This window comes from Nannospalax galili, unplaced genomic scaffold (genome assembly GCF_000622305.1).
Source record: "Nannospalax galili isolate Female #2095 unplaced genomic scaffold, S.galili_v1.0 scaffold264, whole genome shotgun sequence".
NCBI lineage: Eukaryota > Metazoa > Chordata > Mammalia > Rodentia > Spalacidae > Nannospalax > Nannospalax galili.
Window position 1 is genome coordinate 3,012,892 of NW_008352391.1, and position 25,611 is coordinate 3,038,502.

Consider the following 25,611-nt stretch of genomic DNA (forward strand, 5'->3'; position numbering starts at 1 on the left):
CAAAATCAAAAAACAAAAACAAAAAATGTTGATGTGATTCATGTGCCTGTTAATGTGAGCATTTACATGTATTTTAATTTTAGCCTGCATTTACTTTCTCAGCAAAAATATGATTGGTAAGAAACCCAAAACTCAATAAAATCTTTAAAATGTGTTTTTTAAGTATCATGCATAAGGAGAAGAAGTTTGTAGGCTGTGAACATAGAACGCAAATGCTGGGTGTCATCAGCAAGAACCATGCAGACAGTGGTGCAGACAGCATGAGCATGTGGAGTCCATGGTGTTGATCTCACGTACTCTGATGGGGACTTTGGTCTAGAAAAGAGGCATGGAGGAAATGGCTCATCAAACCTTTTAAAGTCAAATATTTTAATAGCATCACAAGTTCATAAATGGGGCTTTAAGATCAAATTCTTAAATTGAGAGATAGTATTATTAAAACCTTGATTTGTTACAGTTTTCACTGTTCTAAAAGGAGTCTCCTCGTCATTATGTAATATGTGATAATTCAATTATTCCAGAAAAAGACAAAACATCCTCAACATATTTAAATTATACCCAGGCTTTATTCAACTAATTTACATTCCTAAATTAATAGATACTATTATGGCTATGAATCCATATGCTAATAGCATACCCCTATGCTAATAGGGCTATGAAGGCCCCTGAACAAAACGCCTAATGATAACATACTAGAAAGCAACAAATTATGTAATAACAACCCTAGAAATTAGTTCTTCTACCTTTGGATGACAATTCATGATGAATAATCTGGATATCAAATGGAGAAACTTAACTACTTGATTATTGAAATCACTAATAGAATGAAATCAGATGCAACCAGCTCACACTTTTATCAAAGTGAAATTGTTAAACTAAGTAGAGTTATGTTTGTTAGTTCAAGGTCTGTTTAATGTACAGTTAAAGAAATTATGGTTCAAATCAAGTAAATTTACTCTTATAAACATAAGATCTATAAATACCAATTAATATTAACATGCACGAGATTTCAATGGCTCATTTATTTAATTTTATACAGGATATATATCTAAATAAACGTATATTGTTACAAGTAACAATACAAGGAGAATACAACAATTGAAATAACAATTGTGAAATTCAGAAAAACTCCAATAGAGAGTTTATATTTAAAATATATTTTGTATTTCCTGTGAGCTTAGAACACTAGATTTATATTAATGCAATATTATTTTCAGTGACTTTTTTCACTGGTTTATTTTTAATTATTTCCTCAGCTTCGACTATATCTTTGCAGTGACTTCCAAATAATAATAAATTTTACAATGAATACAGTCCTACTTTACAGCTTATTTGCATCTTGTAGAGGTGGCAGGATTTTAAAAATATATTTTCATAATGTACTCTTTCTCTGTTTATTCTTTCCAAGTCCTTCATTTGAAAACTGTATTGCAGTCTCATCTTGATAATTAATATCATCAGTAATATTGTTTCTCCCTCATTGAATTCGCTAAAAACACAAACAACTAAAATTACTTTCATTAGACTCAATGTGTTATTTCACTGACAGCAATACTATTAATTCAGATTAACTTTGATGTAAAGAATTATTAACGTCAAGAATAGAATATATGACAAATATTTTTTTAACATACTAGTATTCTACAATCATAGCAGCATCTTTATGATCAGCAAAATCTATGGTGAATGACATATTTGAACATCCCTGATTGGATTTTGGAACCTGAAAGACATGACTTTTGATTTTCAAAGTGCTTCGCAGATACAGTTATCTATACATATATGTACATATGAAACGGGGAGAAAGAGGGTCCCCTAGAGGGTTCTTAGTCTCTTTTACAATGTTATTAGAATCTTAAAGAAAAAAATCCCCGGGGCAGATGAGCTGGTAATCTTGGCAGCTGCCTTGAGGAGGTGAATAGTGGGAAGAAGGAAAGAAAATTATGGAAGCCATGCAGGTTTAGAGCCTGCATAGAGGTCAGACATGTTGCTGACATGCAGCCACATGGCTGGGAGAAGGAAGCTTTAGAGAAAAGGTGAAGAAATACAAGATGCTAGGGGCAGCCCAAAGCTTTAAAGAAACCATGCTTAGTAAGAAAGGCATGAAGAAGCAAAGGAGAAATTACGCTTTCCTGAAGAGTTCAGGAAAGCAGACAGATTTACAGAGACCTACATGGCTGTGGCTGGTCTTGAAGTTCTGCAGGCATCTGAGCTCCAGGCCAAACTATTCATTGCCTTATTAACATACTAGGTATTCCGCCCATATATTTAGCATAATTTAAGGTGACCCTGCCTTCCTGGGAGTGGTTCTATCACCAGGTAATTGACCAGTGAGACTGGAAAGGTAGGTCCTCCAACAGACAGACAATTTTATAGTCTGGACCAGTTCAATTTATGGGGCTTATTGATACTCTAACATTCCCCGCTCTGAAGAGGTAACCCTAAAATCTTCGTAAATGGGTGTGCATATATATTTGTAAATGTTTTCCCAGCCTCCAGTTGAAATCTTTGCTAAATGTTACTTGAAATTCTTAGTATAAATTAATTACTAACCCCTTTGTATTCTTAGCTTAGAAACATTTTTACTTCTTTTTCAGGTAACTGAACATCTTTAACTCATTAACAGCAATACTATGAACATGATTGCGTTGGAAAAAACTCAGGATGCTGACGCTAACCCTCTCCTTTGTGCTTCTAGAGATGATGGGATAGCTCGGCCTGCAGCATGGCTCAGTTCTATTACAAAAGAAATGTCAACGCCCCCTACCGAGACCGCATCCCACTGAGGATTGTCAGAGCAGAATCGGAACTCTCACCTTCAGAAAAAGCCTACTTGAATGCTGTGGAAAAGGGGGACTACGCCAGTGTCAAGAAATCCCTTGAGGAAGCTGAGATCTATTTTAAAATCAATATTAACTGCATTGATCCCCTTGGAAGAACTGCTCTACTCATTGCAATTGAAAACGAAAACTTGGAGCTCATTGAACTCCTGTTAAGCTTCAATGTCTATGTTGGAGATGCACTGCTTCATGCTATCAGAAAAGAGGTGGTTGGGGCTGTGGAGCTGTTGTTAAACCACAAAAAGCCAAGTGGAGAAAAACAGGTATGTGTGTGAAAGCACAGTCCTTCATTTCTTTTGCCTATAAGAAGTTTCTTTAGAGTCCCAAGTCCCCAGCAATTCTAATACAAGCATGAGGGAACTATTCAAACAGACCTACTGCTAAGTATCTTCTCCATTTCCTAAGCTTGCTTCCTCCCCTCACACTCGCAGCCCTGGCAAATCAAATGTAATGAGAACTGCAGGGCCCCAGAAAGACTTCTTGTAAACAGCAGACTTCTCAGTGCAGTGCAAACACTGTTTGTGTCTGAATGCACGCGTGGTCTTTCATACTCTAAGAGCCTACACTATCAAACTATAATTTGTTTATTTTTTTATTTAACCTGCTTACTTGTTCTGGGTTCCTGTACCTTACTGCAAAAGTGAGTTACAACATTTAATTCTGATACTGTCTGTTGACACATTCTCATGGATTCTTTTAAATTCACATTTAAACAAAATGATGACTAGATAGCAGCTGAACTATGATCGTAGGGTGAAAAGAAAGTTATTAACGACAGACGTGTATGATGCCTTACTGCTATGAAGTGACAATAGCACACAGCTGTAAATACAGTGTGGTGTGTTTCCTCTCTCTCCATGTTTTAACTCTAATGTAAGGCGAGGCAGCTGTAGACAGGAAGAAATAAGGAATATTTTTGTCTGTCTGGACTCTTTGTCTTGTCACTGTCCTGTGTCTCAATTGTCTATTCGAGCCGGCTCCTCGACACTGAACTCTTTGTTTCCTTGCATCAATGCTAGTGGGTTAATTGAAAAACATTGCAATCTCATAAGATGTGTTTAATTACAGCTCTAGCAACTTCTGCCCTGCTTGATACATAATTCTGTCTCTCAAATGATAGACTATTAGGGGGATTCATTTTTTCAAAGCAAGCTGTCATCTTTGCTTCCTTGCAGGACTTTTATCAGGAACTTGACTATTATTAGGATGGAAACTGTGGCTGAGTGTCTCCCTGTCCTCTGAGAGTTGGTGTGTGTCTCCTGGTGTATTCTCAAATCTCATCCTCATTCATGCCTTCCTCTTCCCTGAAATAAAGCTTGATAAAATAACACTCCAAAGGAACAATTCTTCTCTGACTATTGCTTTGCTAGCTTTTGTTGTTGTTTGTTTCATATATAAGTGTGGGCTGTACAACTTGTCACATTGTTTAAACTCTACTGATAAGAAAATCTGCTTGCTCCATTGACCCTCAGAAAATTGGCCAAACCTAGATTGAGGTAGGCAAGCTGTAGCAATACCTAACGACTGCTTTGTGTTACGTCCCAGTGTTTCACCACTAAGACAGAAATGAGTAGGAATCTGTTTTAGTGTGTATCTATGTTACTGCTCCCTCAGTGTTAGTCAAAGTTACGTAACTGTGACAAAGACTCTGAAGAGAAATCAGCTTAAGGGAGTGAAGGTGTATTCTCAAGGTTTCAGAGATTTCCATCCACAGCTGCTAGGTTTCATCACTAAGGGCTGGTGGTGAAGCAGAACATGGCGGAGATATGATATATAAAAGCTGCTCACCTCCCAATAGCCAAGAAGCAAAAACAGAGAACAAGAGAAAGGGACTGGGTAAAATTATACCCTTCAAGGGTATACCTCTAGTCATCTAGTGCCTCCAACTAAGTCCTCCCTCTTAGAGCCTCTGTCACTTCTCAGAAGCCAATTAAGCTGTGAATCCATAATCAAAACAATCCCTTCAAGAGGGAACACCCTCATGAGCCAATCCCTTCTCGAAAGCTGCACATTGGGATCCATGGTTTCAACACAAGGGCTTCTGGGGGAACATTTAAGACCCAGACCGTGACATATATCACCTTGTGATTTTGAATTTATTTCTACGATCAAAGTTCTAAAAACATCTACATTTAGCAACATATTATTGTGTATACCCTCTTGTTTTATGTTTTCATAGACAACCATAATTCAGATGTAGAGATCCAGTGTTGCTCACCATGGATCGCATCAAGTCTATAGAACAGAAGGTTGTCACTAAATGTGCTTTTCATATGTGCTCCTAAAGAAATAATTAGTTCTGTTTTTTATAGACTATTTATAATGTCTCTTTAGGCAATGACATTGTGCTGACCATAGAAACCTGTTGTCTGCAGAAGGTATCTGCTATTATGAGAGTGTTTGTTGGAAGATGTTCAACCTCTGAGCTAAACCCTAATCTCACAAGTAGGTCCTGGCTCCTAACAGGCACTTGGATCCTGATTATTAATAGAAAGTAGTAAAGGTTTGTGATCTGCCAGGACTCTGAAGTTTACCAGACCAAGTGTTTCTGGAAGATTTCTCTTATATTAGTATTCTGGCCAAGAATTCCTTTTCTATTTGTACATTTTAGAACTCCACTTTGCTGAAGGCACAGATAATAAAGAAAAACTTTCCCTTTTGGTTTGAGCTTTATAGGTTTGGAAGAGCAATCTCAATCTACGTTAGAGTGTCTGGTGTACTGTACAATGAAAATCAGATTTTAACAACGTGAAATGTACAAAGTATACACAGTAATGATGTGGTCCGAGCTCAGTTAAACCCCATTAATGTTTAGCTGTGTATGCATGAGTTTTGTTAGGTGATACATCTCTCAGACAAAGACAGTATCATTTGGAATGTCACTTTCCATAGATCAGTGTGATATGGGAAACAGATATATTTTTTACGGAACATTTTTTCTCTCATACAGTGTAAGTTTTTATATAACTCTTGGGATTGTTTAAAGTGTTTTATAAACTAATATAATTCACTCAATCCCAGGTTTATAGATATGCGCTCATTCCCAAATATTCTGTAACACATCAGCGCTAATGCTGAAGTCTTTGGAGCCAAGTCTTAACAAATGAAAGCAGCAATGTTCTACCAGATACAGTAAATGTAATTTGAAATAAGTTCAAAGCAAGGATCTAATATAAAAACCGCAGCAATCTAATTATTAGAATACTAATAACTACTTAGAGCCTAAGAAACACTGTGTACTAGAGAAATATTGTTACTTTACACAATGGTCACATACTATTTTATTTCTCTGGAAAAAGATACAGTGGCATACTCAAATCTTGAGTGCTGAGAGACTTTAAAAGAGCTGGGATACTTTGAATTACATTCACCAGGGAACAATTTCTGCTGACATGGCTTGCTAAGCCTTGTGCTGGGACCCAAAGAGAGACAACATTCCTATTCCTGAAAGTATTAAGCTCTAGTTTTAAAGAAAGAAAGGGAATAATCCACCATGGAATTATGAATAAAGATGGTCACAACTGAAGAAATTATAGAAACATAGCCTGTCATCTTTATTAACTCAAGTAATTGGATTCGATAAACACACTGTGCTAGAGGACAGTTGGTATGAGAGAGCAGCAAAGAGACATGAACAGAAGAGAGAGGTTTGTGGTTTATACCTTCGGAAATTACAAGAGCTCTGACTGAAGCAGACAGAATCAGTAAAAGCCTAAGGGACCAGATTGGATATATTTAGTTTTTAATGGACATTAATATATCTTAGACTTAATTAGAAATGTGGGTCTTAATGGGGTCTGGGTAAGTATATAGATGAGAATGAAGATAGCAAAACAACTAAAAGTGCTGCTTCCCGCAGCTCCTACAGTAGTGTTTCACGTCTACCCTTAATCATTGTTAAAGTATCTGTGAAGTTTTAGTGTATCAAATGGTTTTCTAATTGTAGCTTTTAATGAAAATATTTAGTTTTTCAAGTTGGGTAGAGTATAGAGAATGGCATATCTACACATCCATATTCAAGCAGAGCCCCATAAGTCAGGTTTTGGCATGCCAAGGATTTTTAAGTTTTAATGTAAAAATGAAAAGGTCAATAGTTTGATAGTTTCATGTGATACATAGCACAGACAACCTGTGCTTCTTTGCACACGTGGGAATGTGGCATACTCTGTGTTCTCATTGGCTTAGCTCATTACCCAGACACTCTCTGGGGTTTTCCCTTGAACTTTTCTCAAACCTTCTTAGTACATTACTTTTCTAGAGAAAACAGCGGAGGGGAGGGTGACATCTTAGCCTCATTTTCAGTCAACTGATTGGCTTCTTGACTTTTAACTGCTTCTAAAAGTACTTCTTCATAGATGTCTTCAGAGGCCTGGTTCAGTTTCAGCTGCTCCAGTGCATGTCTATCCAGAACTTGTTTTCCCATTCTTTGTTCACATCAGTGGTTCTGTTTTCAACATCCTCAGAAATACAGACCAAGCCTGTTGGACTCTGAGACTCCACTTTCAGTTTCTAACACAGCAAGCTTAGACTTACATCTTGGAATTTGTATTTCTCACAAGTTCCCAAAGAAGGTTGATGCTGGTCACATTAAGGAGTGACTTCAAAGATACTGAAATTCAGAGTCCCTTGCCTGTCTATGTTAGATGTTGAACTATATGGTGTTAACATGTTTTTCATGAGATTTCAATTAATTCCTTTAAATATTATTAAGATATTAGTCATTAGTTCAACAGAGAGATCCTGGAGTAAACATATATTGATTTTAAAACTCTACTACAAACCATATAAGGATCCTATAATTGGGAAAGATCATGAAGATCATCTAATCCAGTCACTTCAGAAAGAGTAAAAGGAAAAGGGATTCATAGTGTCTGGGATTCAACTTAACTAAAGTGTTTATAATGCCATAGCTAGCAATCCACCTTGATGTAGTCATGGAGCCAATGATGTTGGAGATGATGATGATGATGATTATGATGATGATGAGGAGGAGGAGGAGGAGGAGGAGGAAGGGAGGGAGGGAGGGAAATGAAGAGGGGGAGAACAACTATAGTAGCCTGTTGCTTTGCCAATAGCTAATGTGAGACTTTTACTTACATTATTTCTTTTTAATATTTACTTCATCCTATGAGGTTAGACACTATTACTAGCTCCACTTAATAAACAGGGAAATGAAGGGTCAAAACATCTTCCGTGATCACACATAAAGCCAGGGAATATCACTGCTGGACCTTTAATGCTCTCTAAAAATACCTGCCACTCTGGTTCCAGCCATGGCACCAATATGAGTGAGAGTCATTTGAATTGTAAGTTAACTATTCTACCTTAGCTTACAAATTAGACATATTTAAAAGACCCTCTCATTCTATGCCGTCTGTATTTTTGTCCTAAATATTGAAATGCTATTTTTAATTTAGTTGCTCAGTAAATGTTGGTTGCAGCTGTGGCCACTCTTTGCCACAGTTGTGAGAAGCTGTGAAGTGCAAGAAAAGAGCAGGAGCAAGCAGATAGAAAGGACAGCCTAGCCCTGTTCTTCACTTCTTATTCAAGAAGTGCGGTCACCGCCAGCAGTGGCCATTCCTCCGTTCTCGTGGGTGCCGCTCCTTCATTCTCAGGGGCATCAAGGCTGCTGAGGCTGCTCTTCTGCCCATCTGGTGACGTCTTCTGTCATCGCTGCTTCTGCCCAGTACTGGACTCCAGGGCTGGTGAGGAGATTGTGTCAGCGGAGCCGGATTCAGACACAGGAGACCAGGTTCAGTGACTCAGGTCTGGTTTATTGCAGGAAAGCACAAGCTTATATAGGAGTAGTGGTCCAATCACAGCACAGCAAGTAGGATACCTCATTAGCATAACAGGTTTAGTGTCCTATCACAGTACAGCAAGTAGGATACCTTATTAGCATAACAGACTTAACATCCTATTAGCATAACAGACTTAACACCCTATCACAGAATAGTGGGTAGGATGCCTCATTAGCATACTGGGTTTCAGATTACAGAGCCTGGATTCCTGGAAACCATGTGACCATGACTGTTCCAATATCTAATGGGAATTCCAAGGGTGGTGATTAGGGAATGGTGAACTCTAGGCATCAGTCTCATGATCTGCCAATGGGAGCAAAGGTCTCAAGGTGTTCCTTGTGGCTCCAGCAGCTGGGCTGTTGCCTCAGGCCTGCTGTATGGCTGTCAATAAGACTTTCACCAAGCCTGTCTCCCACAAAGAAGTCTGCCTCTCTCTGGGCTGTGGTTCTGTGGCTGCTAGTCAGGATGATAATCCTACTTTCATCTGCTTCTCAAAGTCCAGTAGCATTCACAGTTTTATAAAGTAACATGTGACACCAACATCATAATATTTTCATAGCTTTATCATGCCATTACCTGTCTTCTTACTGACAAATTAAAATATTAATAACCCAGCATATGCCTGAAAGATGAAGCTAATTATTGATAGTTAACCCTCTAAGTACCGGACTTCTACTTTCATTTAAAAAGGATAATCTTTGCAAATAGAAGCGCTGTTCAAGGTGAGCACTGAAGAATTTATTTTAGATTGTTCTTTTCTTCCTGTGCTGGAGCATATAAGGGATGTTTTCACAGTTGCAGATTTGCTAAAACAAATCTGTGTCTTTAGTAGCATTAATTATTATGAGATCAGAAAAATCAAGGCGCGTGAAATGGATGCCCGGTATTAGCATGTTGATTAAAAAATATGTGCAAGTGAAATAATTCTGCTAACTAAAAATGCAGAGCCGTTTTCATTTGATACAGACACTAGTAAATAGAAATCTGGTTAGTGGACATAGAAAGGTCTTTAAAGACAGAATGTTATATATTGTCTCAACTTACTTCGTGTTTCAAGAATCAAATCCTCTGAAAAGTTCAATTTTAACTCCTGCATTCGTTGGGTTTCCTTCACTGGGCTTTAGAATAAGTCGTTTACCTTACACGCTCCCAGGAATTTTATATATATGGATCATTAAGTTATATGTACACCAAGATGACATCAGCCAGTGCATGCTAGTTCTTAGAGCCTGGAGTCATCTGGGGAATGAAAATTCTGACTAATTTCATGGTTAACCCAAGGCTTCTCCTGTGCATTCCCATGAAATCCAGAAGTCCAGGATATTGGCAGTATTCACAGACTGAATCTGTCTGTTGACAAGAAATAAACTTAAATACCAGTGAACACATAATCCACACATCATCAAAATTCAGAATGGGCAGGAGAATGAAAAGGAAGCAATAGGGACTAAAGATGTTATTTCTCAAGCCAGGCTTAGTGGCATATTGCTGTAATCTTAGCACTTGGGATGTGATGACAGGGGGATCACCATAGGTTCAAGGCCAGCCTGGGTACCTCAAAGCACTCACACACACACACACACACACACACACACACACACACATACACACACAGACACACACAGACATGCACACACATACACCCAAAGGCCCCAACGACAGACTCCCCCCAAAACTTGCTATTTCTCTACTCTCCAAATGTTTATCACACTTTGAAATCTAGTGAGATAAGTGAACAATTATGCTTTCTTTAAACTCTGAATTACATAATCAATAAAGTTTGTATAATTTTTAAATCTGCCAATAGCATTAAGCAGCTAAAAATTTTTGCCAAATTAGATTTTTTATAGTGCAAAGTAATCAATTATCAATAAGTACTTTGAAGATATAAAGAATAAATTGAATTCTATTATTCCACAGCAGGGAATTTAAAAGCCATTACAACACAAAGAATAGATTGTGTTCAGTCAGCTAACAAATGCAATCATGAGAGATCTAAATACTTATAAATAAAAGAAATGTTAAAAGATGTCCTTTGTACCACTGTTAATATGATAAGGGGGTCTCAGCTAAATAACTACTCCTACTCATTATTCTGGCTAATCTCCTAAGTCACATGGTAGGCCAGCAATTGTGGAGAATCTCAGGGAAACATGCTCTCTTGCTCTTTCCTGTCAGCACAACACAGATGATGTTAAAGCAAAAAGCATCAAGTGTGTCAGGAGCCCCCAAGAGATAAAGGATGTTGGCACCTTCAGAAAAACATAGGCAAAAAATAAACAGAAAACAAAAGCAACTTCCAGTAATAAAACAAACCTCCAAGTGTTTAGGTATTTCTATTTTACAATATTATATGAGAGACAACTTCTCTCTATTGGCAAAGAAATTACTTTCTCCTAAATAAGACAAGAGTAATGGTTCTTACTTACCAGATTGCTATGGAGATTTAATACTTAATATATACAGTGTCTGTGTTAAAGGAGCACATAAATGGAAGCTCTTCTATTTTGATGTTTAAAATTCACTGTACCCTTACACTAAAAGCATTTTATACTCATTATACTTTATTAAGTTAAAATATACACATCCATCAAAGATGCTAAGTGGTCCTCAGAGTACAGCCTTTCAAAAGTAGGCTTTGATGAAAAGCTTTGTGGAGGTCATTTATTATTAAATATCTCCAACCTATTAAAAAGACCATCATTAAATCAACAAACAATAGCATAGCATTTCTGTGAAAATGTATCCATTGAATATTTCATCACTTATAACACTAAATGATCAGTCACTTAGGAATGACAGTGGGTCATTTAATAATTCTAATTAGTTGAATATATACGGTGCTAGCAGATGTAAGAACTGCAAAAATCCATATTATGCCTGGAATGAGAAGTGAGTGATTTCGGTACTTCCTTTCCACCTGCCCTGCTGCCGTTCCCCCTTTACGGGCAAAATAGACTGTGACTGGTTGACTATCAGATGACAAGCGATGAAGAAACTAGGCAGTATTCTTTTCAAGATTCACATTTTTCAAGTATTTAGAAAATTTCTCATTTTCTTTACCATCACTTGTCCTTTGTGAATGTATTTTCTAGATCAGTTAACGTGTAGTTGTCGGAGTTCCAGATCAGTTTTACTTGAATCAAAAATTCCTAACTTTAAATGTTGAGCAGACAAGTGCTTAGAGAGAACATCTTTCTGAGAGAAGGTGCAAACCACACAGGAGTGGATGGATTTTGGAGGCTGAGAAATATTGAGACCTAAAATCTTATTTACTGGATGTATAATCTCATCGCTCTTAAAGGCATGAGGACAGGTGATGGACTGGTTTCTGCTTCCCGGAATTCTCACCCTCTCTTATCTTTCCTAGTTAGAGCATTTCTTCCTGATTTCTGGAGTCTCTAGGGAAGGTACATAGGTTTGTTTGATTTGTAGATGTAAGTTTTATCCTTAAGCAATTCTATTGTACCTATATACTGATATAATATCATCAGGAATAAGAAAATAAATTAGAAATAACTGCATTTATTAAGACTTCATATACTCTGTGTTTTGTATCCCCAAAGTATTAGTGAATCCTCAGTTAGTCAATGAATTTTTCTCATAAAAGTAGTGCTTAACTTGAAAACATGAGTAGCCATAGGTCAACGGCAAGCATAGATTGCATTTCCCATAACCATTGTAGCTTAGAGGATAGTAACACATTTTTTAACAATACTTGAGTATTACAGTATACCCAGAACTCAACTGAGACCATCTACACTGTTGGCTTATGAAAAAATTTCCAAACAACCTTTGTGAAAAGCTCTCTTGTTACTGTCATTTTAATAAGAGAGGCTAACTTAATCTAGTCAACCTCAATAACTAATAAAGATTATTTGTCTCTCAGTGTCTATGGAGGTTAGTTTCAGTTAGCTTAAGTTAGCTTAAGTTAGCTTAAGTACCTTATAGAAAATGGTACAGTATATGCATAGAACCTGTGTACATCTTCTGTATACATGGAATCTTCCCTAAATTACTTACAATAACTACTATCATTTGGATCTGGCATGTTCCCAAAGGCCTCTGTGTTAATGTATAGTCTTCAGTGTCAAGAGCTATTGGGAAGGGACAAAAATTATGAAAGTTGAAGCCTAGTAGAAGGTCTTTAAGTCACTGGGAGTGTGTGCTCCTCTTCTACTCTTTCCCTTACCCCATGTGAGGTGAATGGCTTACTCCATCCAGCACACACTCCTGTCATGGTGTACTACCTTGCCTCAAGACCAGATGAATGTAAGCAGTCAGACATGGATTCAATCTTCCAACTTGTGAGCCAAAGAAACCCTGTTTCTTTAAATAGGATGATATGTCAGGCATGTTTTATACTAACAGAACAGCAACAAAATACTTAATGCAATGTTAAGGTCCCATAAATAATTGTTACACTCTTGTTTGGAGAAAAACACACAAAAATGTTATGTTTTGTTCAGAGGCATTTATTTACTTGTTTATTTTGGGATTTTTTTTTTTTTTTTTCGAGATGGAGTTTCACTTTGTAACCCTAGCTGGTCTCAAAATCACAGCAATCAGTCTGCTTCTGCCTCCCAAGTGCTGGGATTAAAAGAATGCACTACTACACCAGGCCTCAATTTTTATTTTTGAGACTGCTTTCAATCCAACTGCTTTCCCTCCATGGTTGGTTGAATCTGCTGACACAGAAGGCCAACTGAACTTAACTGCTCTTCTCCCTCCCAGATCCCACATGGACAGTAATGAATTGAAGACTTGATTCTTATTTTAATATTTTATTCATTATTTTATGTGTATTATTTTATGTGTATGAGTGTATTGCCTGCATGTATGTTAGTGCACCCATATCATACATACAATGCCCAGGGAGGTCAGAAGAGGGTGTCATATTCCCCTGGAACTAGAATTATGAATGGTTGTTAACCACCATCTGGGTACTGAGAACTGAGCCTGGGTCTTCTGCAAGAGCAGCCAGTGCTCTTAACTGCTGAGACAGCTCTCCAGCCCTGAAGAGTTCATTCTTACAGCCTCTTACAGCAGCTTTAGAAATGTCATTGAACACTTGTCTTCATAGTCACAGCCAAATTATAGGGTTGAACAAATGAGAACAGAGGTATATGAAACAGAGAAACTTTTGGGTGGGAGGTAAATGTTTTCACAGTCATTGGATTCCTTCTCTTATAGTGAACTGTTAAGAATGAGGAAACTGAGACCCAGAGAGATCAAATAACTTTCCCTAGAGAGATGAGCACAGGTTTCACTGTTTCCATGGTCTTTCCTCTTCCTTTGCTAAATTTCCTGCCTTCTTTGTTCATCTTTTTTTTCTTTTCTTTTTTGAAACAAGGTCTCCCTGAAGAAGCCACAGCTGGCTTGATTTTGCTAATGGAGACCAGGCTGGCCTCAAACTCACAGAGATCCATCTGCCTCTGCCTCCCGAGTGCTGGGATCAAAGGTGTGCACCACCACACCTGGCTTTGTTTGTTCATCTTATAAGTTGTCTCAGTACTTAATTTAGGTCACACCACAACCTGGAAAGAAAACTTGTTTCTTAAGCATCTGAGAAAGGTATCTGTATGTCCATGGCTCTGCAGAGGTCTCTGAAACTCCGTAAGTCAAAGGATCCTGAATTTACTAACCTTGCCTCTATTCCTCCTAGATTGTGGTAGGGAGAGATTGGCAGTAGTAGGGGAGAAACTGCTGGCACATTGAGACATTGCTGGGAAGAGGGAGGTGAGAACAGCACATTAGCAAGAGTGTAGGAGAGGAATGTCAAACCCAGCACAGGCAGAGCCAGTCCTCTGCTGCTGAGCCCTGCAGACTGGGACACTGCAGGCAGATGCTGCCACAGGTGCTGGAGGAGGCTGTTTGTTTCACAGGTGACATGAAACGTTTTCCTCATCTGTGTATGAGACGGATCATGAAATCGTGATGGAGTTAGAGGGCCTTTCTTCGCTGCCACCATATCCCGTACACCTCCAGACTTTCTTGTTGAAAGTATGAAATGCTTTGTTCACTTTGTATCTCAGTGACAAGATGTGCACACACACACACACACACACACACACACACACACACACACACCTTTACATCAAAAATAATGGGAAAATGAAACTACTTTTCCTCAAATCAAAAACAGCCCTGTGATTTGGAAGAAATCCTAAACGAGCTGGTCAGATTACACAGGCAGTGTTTACTGTCACTCACAGGCTCCTGATGAGAATCACTGTTTTCCTCTGTAATTTCCACAAGGAGAACAGCCCAAGACGGAGAGAGAACTAGGCAAGTGGAAGAAGTGATCCAGGAGGGTGCTGTGGTTTGTATCTTAGTGTCCTCCAAAGACCTGACACTGGACTCTGTCCTTAGTTAATGGTATGGAGGGAATGGAACTTAGTAGGTAGAGTCAGTGGGGATATATCAGACCCTTCATTCTCTCTCTTTTCTTCCTGGGCCCCAAGAGATGAACAGCTTGCTCAACCCTGCATCCCCCACAATGATGTTCTACATCGCCACAGTCCCAAAGCAAGGAGAAGTTAGTGTAGCCCAAAACTTTGGAAACTGTGATCCAAAAAAAAAAAGTCTTCCATTTAAACTGATTTTACCAAGTGTTGTGTCACAGGAGAGAAAGTGAACAAATAGTGAGCACAGACTCGATAAGAAATTGTGTATTTCCTCATTTTTTCCCTTTATATTTTCATCTTAAAAGTGAACAGTTCCTGTGTTAGTCAGCTTTCCATCATGGTGACAAAATGGCTTAAAAACTTACACAGAAGAAAAGTTTACTTTATCTCTGACTCAGAGTCTATGTCCCATGGTTGGTAGGCTCCATTGCTTTGGGATTTGTGATGAGGCAGTACATCATGGTAGGCGTGAGTTGCAAAGAATGCTGTTCACCTCACGGCAGACAGGGAAAAGAGACAGGCAAGAACAGGGTTCCATTCCACTTCACGGAAACCCCTTGGTGAATGACCTAACTTCCTTCCACTAGCCTCTCCTCCTGAAGATTTCTTTACCTCCCACTCACTGCAGGTGGCCAACTATGTGGCCTTTAGCAGGCAGGACTTTGAAAGACATTTATCTAAAACATAACAATGACCAAGTATTGTTCAACTATAATAACAAAGAAATTTCTTACCTTAGGGAATCTAATCTAGCAATTAATTCAAGCCTCAAGATAAGTAAGCTATGCTTAATGTATATCTTTAATTTGTTTTCTACATGATAGCAGCTTTTCAACTGTCTTTACATTTCTATTTTGTGGGAGCAGGAGTATAATGTTTAATTCTTTAGAAATAGCTGCATCAATTTATACGTGAAACATGAATGAAAAAATTTACCATTAGTGAAATATAGAGACAAGTCCATCATGCCTCTATAGAGAAGGTACTTACTGGTTTGGGGGACACAGTAATAAAGTGTATATCATATGAATTATCCAGTGCAGGATGGCATGATATATTCTTTACCCTAAATAGGAAACTTTTGCTGTCCATACATGCATCAATTAGTTTTGTCCTTAATTAATTACTTAGACTGTTGTTTTCAGGAAAATGGATGTGACTGGAGATAATGTAGGGAATTAAGTCAGTTAGAAACACCAATATTTCTCTCAATGCTTTCTCTCAATGGCAGGTCCTAGATTTTAAACAGATACCAAAATCATATACATTCATTTGACATGACAACAGAAACAAAATTGTCTGTGTTAACAAAGAGAACTAATGTAGAGGAAAATTCACAAAGTACATTAAATACTTTTACCATAATGTGCTTATGTAACCTAGCATAATAAATTTTTTTAAATGTATTTGATAAATTAAATGTGCATTAAGTGTTGCTAAAGAGTACTTCCTTTATTTTATTCTAAAGTATCAGAACCCATTAATTCTCATCAACGGAGAGATTCTGGGTTTTTCTGGTCTGAGAGTAAATTAGGCTAGCAAAGCACACATCAAGTACATTCCATGTGAAGGTTTTTGGAATAATTTAATGCCTGATTTGCAGGTCGCAGCATTAAATCATGTATTCCAGAAGCACTTATTTTGGAAACATTTTCTACAACTCATAATGCCTGATTATCTCAACCAAAAAGTGTCTTACCTTGAAATCAGAGAGGATTAAAGAATATTTTGATAGCTAACCCCCAACGCGCACACGCACACACATGTACCTGCATATGTACTGATTTCTGGAAGAATCACCTTTCACAGCTACAAAGAAACTGAAGCTTTAAAAAGTTGAGGCTTTTTGCCAGAGTTTACCAAAAATGTTTGATCTTGAGCCAACCCTAAAATTTAGGGATTTTTTTCCACAACCAAATAAAATATCTTACTTTTCAGTTGCTGTGATAAAAAAGTATGACCAAAGCCACTTATGGAAGGAAAAGTTTATTTGGCTTTCAGGTCCAGAAGGACAAAGTGTGTTATGAGGGGAGACATGGCAGTAGGCAGCCAGTGCAGAAAGCTGAGAGCTCACATCTTCAAACAGGTATGGGAGTAAAGAAAGCAAAACTCAAGTGGGGCAAGACTATGAACTCTAAAGCTGGCCCCAGTGACGTGCTTTCACCCCCAAGGCCGCACCTCCCAAAGCTCTGAAAGCAGCACCGCCAACTGGAGCCAAGTGTTCAAACACTTGAGCCTATGGGGGACATTTTTCTTTCAAATCACCACACCAAGAATGTTTGATCTTGAACCAAGGCTAAAATTTAGGGCTTTATTTTCACAACCAAATAAAATATTTGTCACATTGGTCACTTTATTTTCAGTCTTAATTGCTTTTGTGGAATAAGGAAGATTATAGATTTAGACTAGAATTTTAAGCCTTGTTTTCCCGTTAAAAAGAATGTTTCAAGGTAGAAAACTTAGTCAGTAAAGTGCTTGCCAGGAAGGAGTGAAAGCCCCAGTTCAGACCCCCAGTACCCACATATAAAGCAGGGCACCGTTACCCCAGTAATGTGGAGGGCAGGAACTGGCAGATTCCTGGAGCCTATTGGCCAGCCGGCCTAGTCAATCAGTGAGCTCCAGGCTTAATGAAAGACCCTGTATCAAAAAGGAAGGTGGAGAGTGATGGAAAAGCCACCCAATGTAAACCTCTGACCTTCACACCTCAGTCACTCTGTCTCTTAATGGAGGTGTCAATCAAATCGGGTTAGCTCTGACCATACATAAAGGAGAACACTGTCACCTGGTGAAGTTTGGAGGTTTAAAAAGATACATGCACTTGTTTTCAGCATCTATCATGGACCCTGAGCTGATAGTGGCACTTTACATTCCTTCTATAACTTTTCAATACAGTACAATTTTTATCTACCACGCATGTTTAGTGGAAGTTTTGTTAAAAGCACATTAAAATCACAAGATTGCATGAAATTAGTTTATTTTCTTCCTGATTATTGGCTGTTACAAGTCCACCTTCAGTGTCACCTAATTTATGTTAAACAATATATGGAATGTGAACACTGTCTGAGGCATCAGGATAATCAGTGTGCTGTTTCTACTGAGACAGCAGCACCTCAGGGTTCATATAATGCTAATACAGTCCACTCACTGCAAATGTAATTGAAGAAGTCATTTTATAGTATAACTGATGTTCTAGTAGAAGTCTGCTTATATTTTCACTAGAGTGCTGCTTGCTTCTTTTTTATTTGTTGTTTATTTTATTCCTGTTGTTTGAGAAGCTCGTATATATACCCAATGTATTTTGATCAAATCCACCTCCAGTTATCTCCCTCTTCTTCTACCCCCCCACCACTTTTCCCTTCCAACTTCTGCTTTTTATGTAATTAAAAAAAGTGTTTGTATGTATATGAATGTTTTGCCTGCATGTATCTAAGTGCACCACATGCAGCCAATGCCTTCAGAAGCCAGAAGTGGATGCCAGATCCCTTTGGAACTGGAGTTATATTAGTTATAAGCTTCCATGTATGTGCTGGGAACCAAACCCAGGTCCTCTCCAAGAGTGGCCAGTGCTCTTAGCTGCTGCCTCATCTCTCTAACCCTATGTGCTCTGTTTGCAAACCCACTGAATCCAGTTAGTGTTGCTTGTTTTTTTAAATTTGTTTTTAATTGAATTTTTGTGTATTTTATTCAGAATATCTCAAAGAATCTTAATCATCTTTATACCCCCGTCCCCACCAGCACACTCCCATAAACCCCCTACTGGAACCCATATACTCTATCATTTGCATTAAGCCCCAATGTGTCAAGTCAGTGTCCCCAGACGTTCTTCCATGCAAGTCCATCCACTGAGGTCTAGTCAGCCTATCTAGGGTCTCTTTTTTTAGGAAGATCAGCTCTTCCTCACCTAGCAGTAATCAGCTTCCAGTGTCTCCTCAGGTAAGATTGGGGTCTGCTGTTCATTTCCATAGTTCTATGCTGGGTTTTTGTCTGCCTGCGTTTGCATAAGACATTTGTATGCCTGACACCATTGTCATAGAATCATAGGAGCAGGAGCTTTTAGGAGTCTTTTTCCATATGGTTGTGTACCTCCTCCCTGGCTCTTAAAATCGTTCTGCCCCCTCTTCCAAGATGGTCCCTGAGCCCTGGGTGAGTGAAGTTTAATATAGGAGTCCTGTCCATGGACCAGCAATCTGGAGACTCCTAATCTCTACATTGTGGCCATGTGTAACCTTTTATGTTCCTGTCTCTCTGTTGCCTGAGGGATCTTAATTAATGAGAACTGAGAGATTCATTAGTGTTGTTTTCATTACCCCAGTTCTATGTTCTGTGTGCCTTAGATGTAGAGATTGCATTGTAGATGCGTTGCTAGGCAATCATAGACAAAGTCTGTGTGTGACCAGTTGTGGTACTTGATATAGTCACCCACTGGTGCAAAATAAGCTTTTTTGATGAGTGGTGACTGGGATATCTGTCTGTAAATGTAAGGATACATATTTTACACATAGTGAGAAATCACATTAGTCTAGGGATGTGACAGCCTTGGGGTTTTCTCTAAGATCTATGACTTCTCCAGCCATGTGTATTGTTATGTTTACATTACTACCCTTGAGTTTCCTCCCACTGAGTGGACTTTTAATACAGTTAGGTAGCTGTTGATTGCCCCCAAGATAAAAGTGCCACTACTGCACCAATGTCATATGCTGTGCGGGCCATTGATGTGGTTATTTGGTTTTGAAGCTAGTGCTGCTTGTTATGTGTACGGTTGTTCAGCCATCTGCAGGAGTATGGGTAGTCAGTCTCTCAGGGGCTCCATCCCTGAAGAAATCTCTCTCTCTCTCTCTCTCTCTCTCTCTCTCTCTCTCTCTAGCTATCAGTTGTCTGTATCTCCTCAGCTGGGTGTGGGACTTAATGACCACCTCCCCACTCCATGCTGAGATTTTGGCCACTTTGCCCTTGTGCAGATCTTCTGCATATAGTCACAGTCACTCTGAGTTCTGTGTGCATTGGTCCTATCATGTCCATGATAATACAATCAAATACAAATTAAATACAAATCAAATACAAATACAAATCATCTCTGCAGATGTCTACTACCTCTGGCTCTTACAATATTTTTCTCCCCTCTTCTGCAATGATCCCTGACTCTTGGGAGGGGGACGGAGTATGTTATAGATGCTCCATTTAGGGCTCATCACTGCAGTCTCTTTTTGCACATTGACCGGTTGTGGGTCTCTATATCAATCAACATCTACTGAAGAAAGAAGCATCTCTATGAGAGTTGGGAGACACACTAATCTGTAGTTTCTTTCTCTGGGCATGCATATTTAAAGACACACATGCACACACAGTAACATAGTAAAGGTTAAAATAAACAACTGTTGCTACAAGGACTTATAAATTGCACAAATATTTCATTACCAAGTCGAGTGATTTGAGTTCATTGCTAAAGGTAAGTGTGTGAAAGAGAAGAAATACCCCACAGACTCTTTCCTTCCTTTGTGAATTTCTTAACATCAAGTCAAAAACTCCTGTCATTTTTTTTATTGTGGACAAAGTGAAGCCATTACTTCATCCACAAGAGTAAGGGTCCCCATCTATAACTCTTCTTGCCTAGAAATCCCTACAGCCTGATGACATGGCTGACCTTGGGTTTTTCTCATTAGTTTCACACCGTCAGTCCCTAGAACTTGACTTAGGATGAATTCAGTTAACTTTGTGCAATCTCAGATGAAAAGAATTTTCAGAAGGCAGCCTGTTTTGGTAGCATTCTTTAGTTTGACATCTATATTTTCATCCCCAAGACCAAATGCTTGCAGTTTCACTTTTCCAGAAATGCTTATCAGTCAGTACAACATGCAATAATGATGGATCATATTATCTTCAGTTACTTTGCTAATTCTTCTGAAAGGATAATTTATCCCTTTAATGTGTTTCTTTTGGTGATTAGTAGCATAATATTTAAATATGAAAATTCTTATAAGCTGTTAGTGTTTCATTTGAGTCTTTAAAAATAAAGCCATAGCCGGGCATGGTGGCCCGCGCCTGTAGTCCCAGCACTTCGGAGGCAGAGGCAGGCTGATCTCTGTGAGTTCAAGGCCAGCCTGGTCTACATAGTGAGTTCCAGGACAGCTGGGGCTACAGGGAGACCATGCTTCAAAAAGATAAATAAATAAATAAAGCCATTTCAGTCCACTGTACTGTGATGATGTTTATAGGCTCAGTTTATTCAAAATCTTACCAATACTGTACTAATGCTTTCACTACGCATCAATTAAACCACAAGCAAATCTTGAGTGCTTTGTTTTGAGATAGGGTCTCCCTGTAACCCCCGTTGGCCTGAAACTTGCTATGTAGACCAGGCTGGCCTCAATCTCACAGACATTTACCTGCCTCCACTTCTCCAGTGTTGGAATTAAAATCGTGCACCATCACATCAAGCTTTTTTTTCTATTGAAGTTGAATAAGTCTATGTACATCCTCCATATGAAGAAACAGTTTCTGAGATGGACGAATAGATATATTAAAAACTTTATCATGATCGATGAAAAAAATATGTAAAAACAACAGCAAATTATATATATATAGAGAGAGAGATAGAACGAGAGAGAGAGAGAGAGAGAGAGAGAGAGAAAGCACTAGGTTCTGCCATGAGATATAACATGTAATATTTGTCTTTCTGAGTTTGGGTTACTTCAGTTAATATAATAATTCCTGAATACATTCGTTTTCTAACAAATTTAATAATTCTATTTTCCTTTAAAGTTATTAAAATTCCATTGTGTATATATACAAAATTTTGATACTAATTCACTTTCCTTGCTGCTGTGACTATTCAGAGCAGCAGTAACTTGCAGTAACATGCAGGTTTCTCTATGGTAGGGTATTAGTGTTCAGTATATGTACAGAATGATAAAGCTGGGTATGCTGGCAGTTCGATTGTCAGTTTGCACATGTTTACATTCCCATCAGCAGTCAGTCAGGTTTCTTCTTTTCCCACATCCTCATCAGCATTGGTTTTCTTTTTTAAAAATTTTTACATTTTTGTGTGTGCATGTGTATGTATGTGTGTGTGTGCATGTGTATATGGGGTGCGCAGCACATACCACAGCACATCTGTGGGGGTCAGAAGACACTTTCAGGAGTTGTTTCTCTATAGCAAGTGTGTTCTGAGATCAAACTCAAATCCTCAGGCTTGTCGAGCAAGTGCCTTTACTTGCTGAGCCATCTTGCTGACTGGTTATTGTTTTCTTGATGGTAGCCATTCTGACTGGAGTGAGATAGCACCTCAGAGTGTTTGTAATTTGCATTTATCTCATGCAAAGGATACTGAACACTTTAAAAAAATTTTATTGGACATTTATGGGGTTTTTTTCTTTTAAAAACTTTCTGTTCATTAACCCATCTATTAAATGGAAGTTTGAATTTTTTTCTGGTGTTCAGTATTTGCAGTTTTTCTATATTCTAGATATTAAATCCTAATCTGGAGCACAGTTAGCAAAGATTCTTGCCTGTCTGTAGACTTTCTTTTCATTTGGTTGATACTTTCCTTTGCTATGTAGAAGCATTTGATCACATGTTAGACCATTTGTCAGTTCCTGGGGTTATTTTCTGTACCACCGGAGTTCTTCTCAGAAAGTGCTTGTCTATGCCTGTATCTTGATGTGTTTTCCATTAGCAGTTTCACTGCTTCAGGATTTAAATTCGGGTCTTTGATATACTTTGAACTGATATTTGTGAAGAAAGAGTGATATGGATCTAAATTCATTCTACAAGGTGACAGCCAGTTTTTTAGGATCATTTGTTGAATACGTTCTATTTTTCAGCCTTTTTGACATTTCTGTCAAAAATTAAGTGGCCACAGCTAGATGGGGTTGTTTCCAGGTTCTCTATTTTATTCCACTCTCCGGCATACCTGTCTGAGCTTGGGCTGTGCTGTTTGTCACTATAGCTCTGTACTATTATTTGAAGTCAGATATTGTAATATTCCCAGAGGTGTTCCTTTGACTTAGGAGTGCTGTGGCTAGTCATGGAATTGTGGGTTTCCATATTAATTTTAAGATAATTTTTTCTAGTTCTGTAAAGAATGCCAATGATAAGGATTACATTAAGTCTATAGAATTTTTAAATTTTTATTGAATTTTTGCAATTTCACACAATATATTTTGTTTATATTCAGACCCGTTCCCTCTCTGCACCCCTCTTATACAGCCCTGCTGGTTTTTATGTACTCTGTCATAGATATTATGTCCTGTCAAGTTTGTGTCTCCAAATGATCTTTGATGTGCATCCATCTCTGGAGCCTGCTTAACCTATCTAGCCTCACACACTTAAAGAAAACCAACTCTCCCTCTCCCAGTAGTTATAGATTATTTTTGATAATATAGCTATTTTTATAATACTATTTCTTTTTATTTTTCATCATTCTATGAGTGTCAAAGATCTTCCCATCATCTACTGTCTTCAGTTTCTTTTTCCAGTGTATTAGCTTTCACTGTAGAGGTCTTTCACTTCCTTGGTTAGGTTTATTCCTTGGTACATTTAAAATTCTTTATCACATTGACTTATCTATTTTGTGTGGGGGGTGCACATGCCAAGATATTTGTATGGAGATTAGAGGACAACTTGATGGAACCGATTCTCTTCTTCTCTCATATAGGTCTTAGTGCTCAAACTCAGGTATTCAGGCTTGGCAGCAAGTGCTTTTACTTGCTGAGCCATCTGATAGGTCTCTGGGCACTTATTAAAAAAATATTATACATAGTGAGTTCAGGTCAACTGGGACTACAGGGAGACCCTGTCTCAAAAAGAAAAAAAAGTATTGTGAATGAGATATTTTTTCCTTTATTTTTCTCAGCAAGATAAATAAATGGATATATATGTATATGTTACTGATATTTGTATATTGATTTTGTATTTGGCAACTTTACTGAAAGTGTTTATCAGAAAAAGTGTTTCCTAGTACAGTCCATTGGGTGTTTTAAGTAGTCCCTTTATATTTTTCTATGCTTTTTATATTTTTCTCTTTTAATATTGCTCTAAGACTTGAAACATTATATTGAATAAGAGTAGAGAAAATGGGCACATAATTGTTGTCTTCTTCCATATTTTAAGGAAATTCTCTTAATTTTTCCACGTTTTAGCATAGTGTTGGCTGTAGTTTTTATCATGTAACATTCATTATGGTTAGGTATGTATGTTTAGAAATGTTCTGTCTATATCAAATTTCTTCAGGACTATTACCATGAGGGCATCTTGAAATTTGTTAAATGCCTTCTCTTAATTTATTGAGATGACAGTGTTCTATCTGTCCCTGACTCTATTTATGTGCCATATTACACTGACTACTTTGTATATGTTAAATCAATTTTGCATCCTTATCATGAAACCAACTTAGTCATGATGTATGATCTCAATGTTTCCTTAAATTCAGTTTTCAAATATTTTGATGAGTATTTTCATTTATGTTCATCAGAGCGATTAGTTTGTAGTTTGTGGTTTCCTTTTTTAATTTTTAATAACTACATGATTAGAAGAAGCATTTCGTTTCAGCTTTAACATATTCAGTAACACACTCCAGAGCAAGAGTACATCTCTTTCACAAGTGGCTGTAAGTTTCTAGGTTCACAGTTGAATTAATACAGTTATACAATATTGAAATCAGTATAAGCCCTGTAAGACATAAAATTGAATGTGTTTTTAACCTTTAAAAAAAGCTCTCCATTTCATTTTAGAATATATTCTTCCTTGCAGAAAGACTCATTGTTTTTGCTACTAACACTGAGATGTTGGCGCATGCATCTCTAATCTGTATGTATCTATTACTAGTCATAATCGGTTGCACTTGGATCCTTGGCACCTGTGTAAGTCTATAAAGTCATCGGGTAGATTTCAATGGTAATGTTTATCACCTCTACTAACATGATGTAAATTTTTATGCTTCCTCCTCAAATATAACTCATTTTTAAATTTGATTTTTTGTATGTATATCACACAGAATATCCCAAACAATCTTATTCATCTACATACCCACTTCCCAGATGGCACCCTCCCATAGCCTCCTGCCCCCCCCCACTAGAGCCCTTATACTCTGTCATCCCTACTACTGTCTGCTCTGTTGTCAGCACCCCCAGCCATTCCCCAGTACTTGTCCATCTGGTGAATCTAGTCAGCTTATCTAGAGGTCTTTGTTTTAGGAAGCTCAGCTGTTTCTCATCTAGCAGCAATCAGTTGTCAATATTCCTTTAGATAAGATTGGAGTCTGCTGTTCATTTTCCAAGTTCCATGCTGGGTTACTATCTGGGAGTCCCTTTGGCCACCCTGGCCAACAACTCAAAAGAAAGTATGTCCTATCTGGCATTGTCGCTTATCATGTAGCTACAATGGAGTTTTACTCAGCAGTAAAGAAAGATGAAATAATGAAATTTGCAGGTAAATGGATAGAACTGGAAACTGTTATACTAAGTGAAATAACACAGACTCAGAAAAAAAATCGACATATGTTCTTCCTCATATGTGGATCCTAGAACCAAACCCTGATAAGTGAGTATGTATCCAGACATAACTACA

At 38.0% G+C, this 25,611-nt stretch overlaps 1 protein-coding gene across 3 annotated transcripts in view; it reads left to right on the top strand.

Annotated features, from left to right (window-relative positions):
• Positions 1-25,611, top strand: part of Trpc4 (transient receptor potential cation channel subfamily C member 4) — a 254,180-nt gene that overhangs the window by 67,104 nt on the left and 161,465 nt on the right. For all 3 annotated transcript variants that reach the window (XM_017802285.1, XM_008849366.2, XM_029554221.1), the window contains one exon: positions 2,699-3,103. In XM_017802285.1, the coding sequence (XP_017657774.1) occupies positions 2,726-3,103 (378 nt within the window). In that variant the 5' untranslated portion in view covers positions 2,699-2,725. Of the gene's footprint in view, positions 1-2,698; positions 3,104-25,611 lie in introns of those variants that run through there.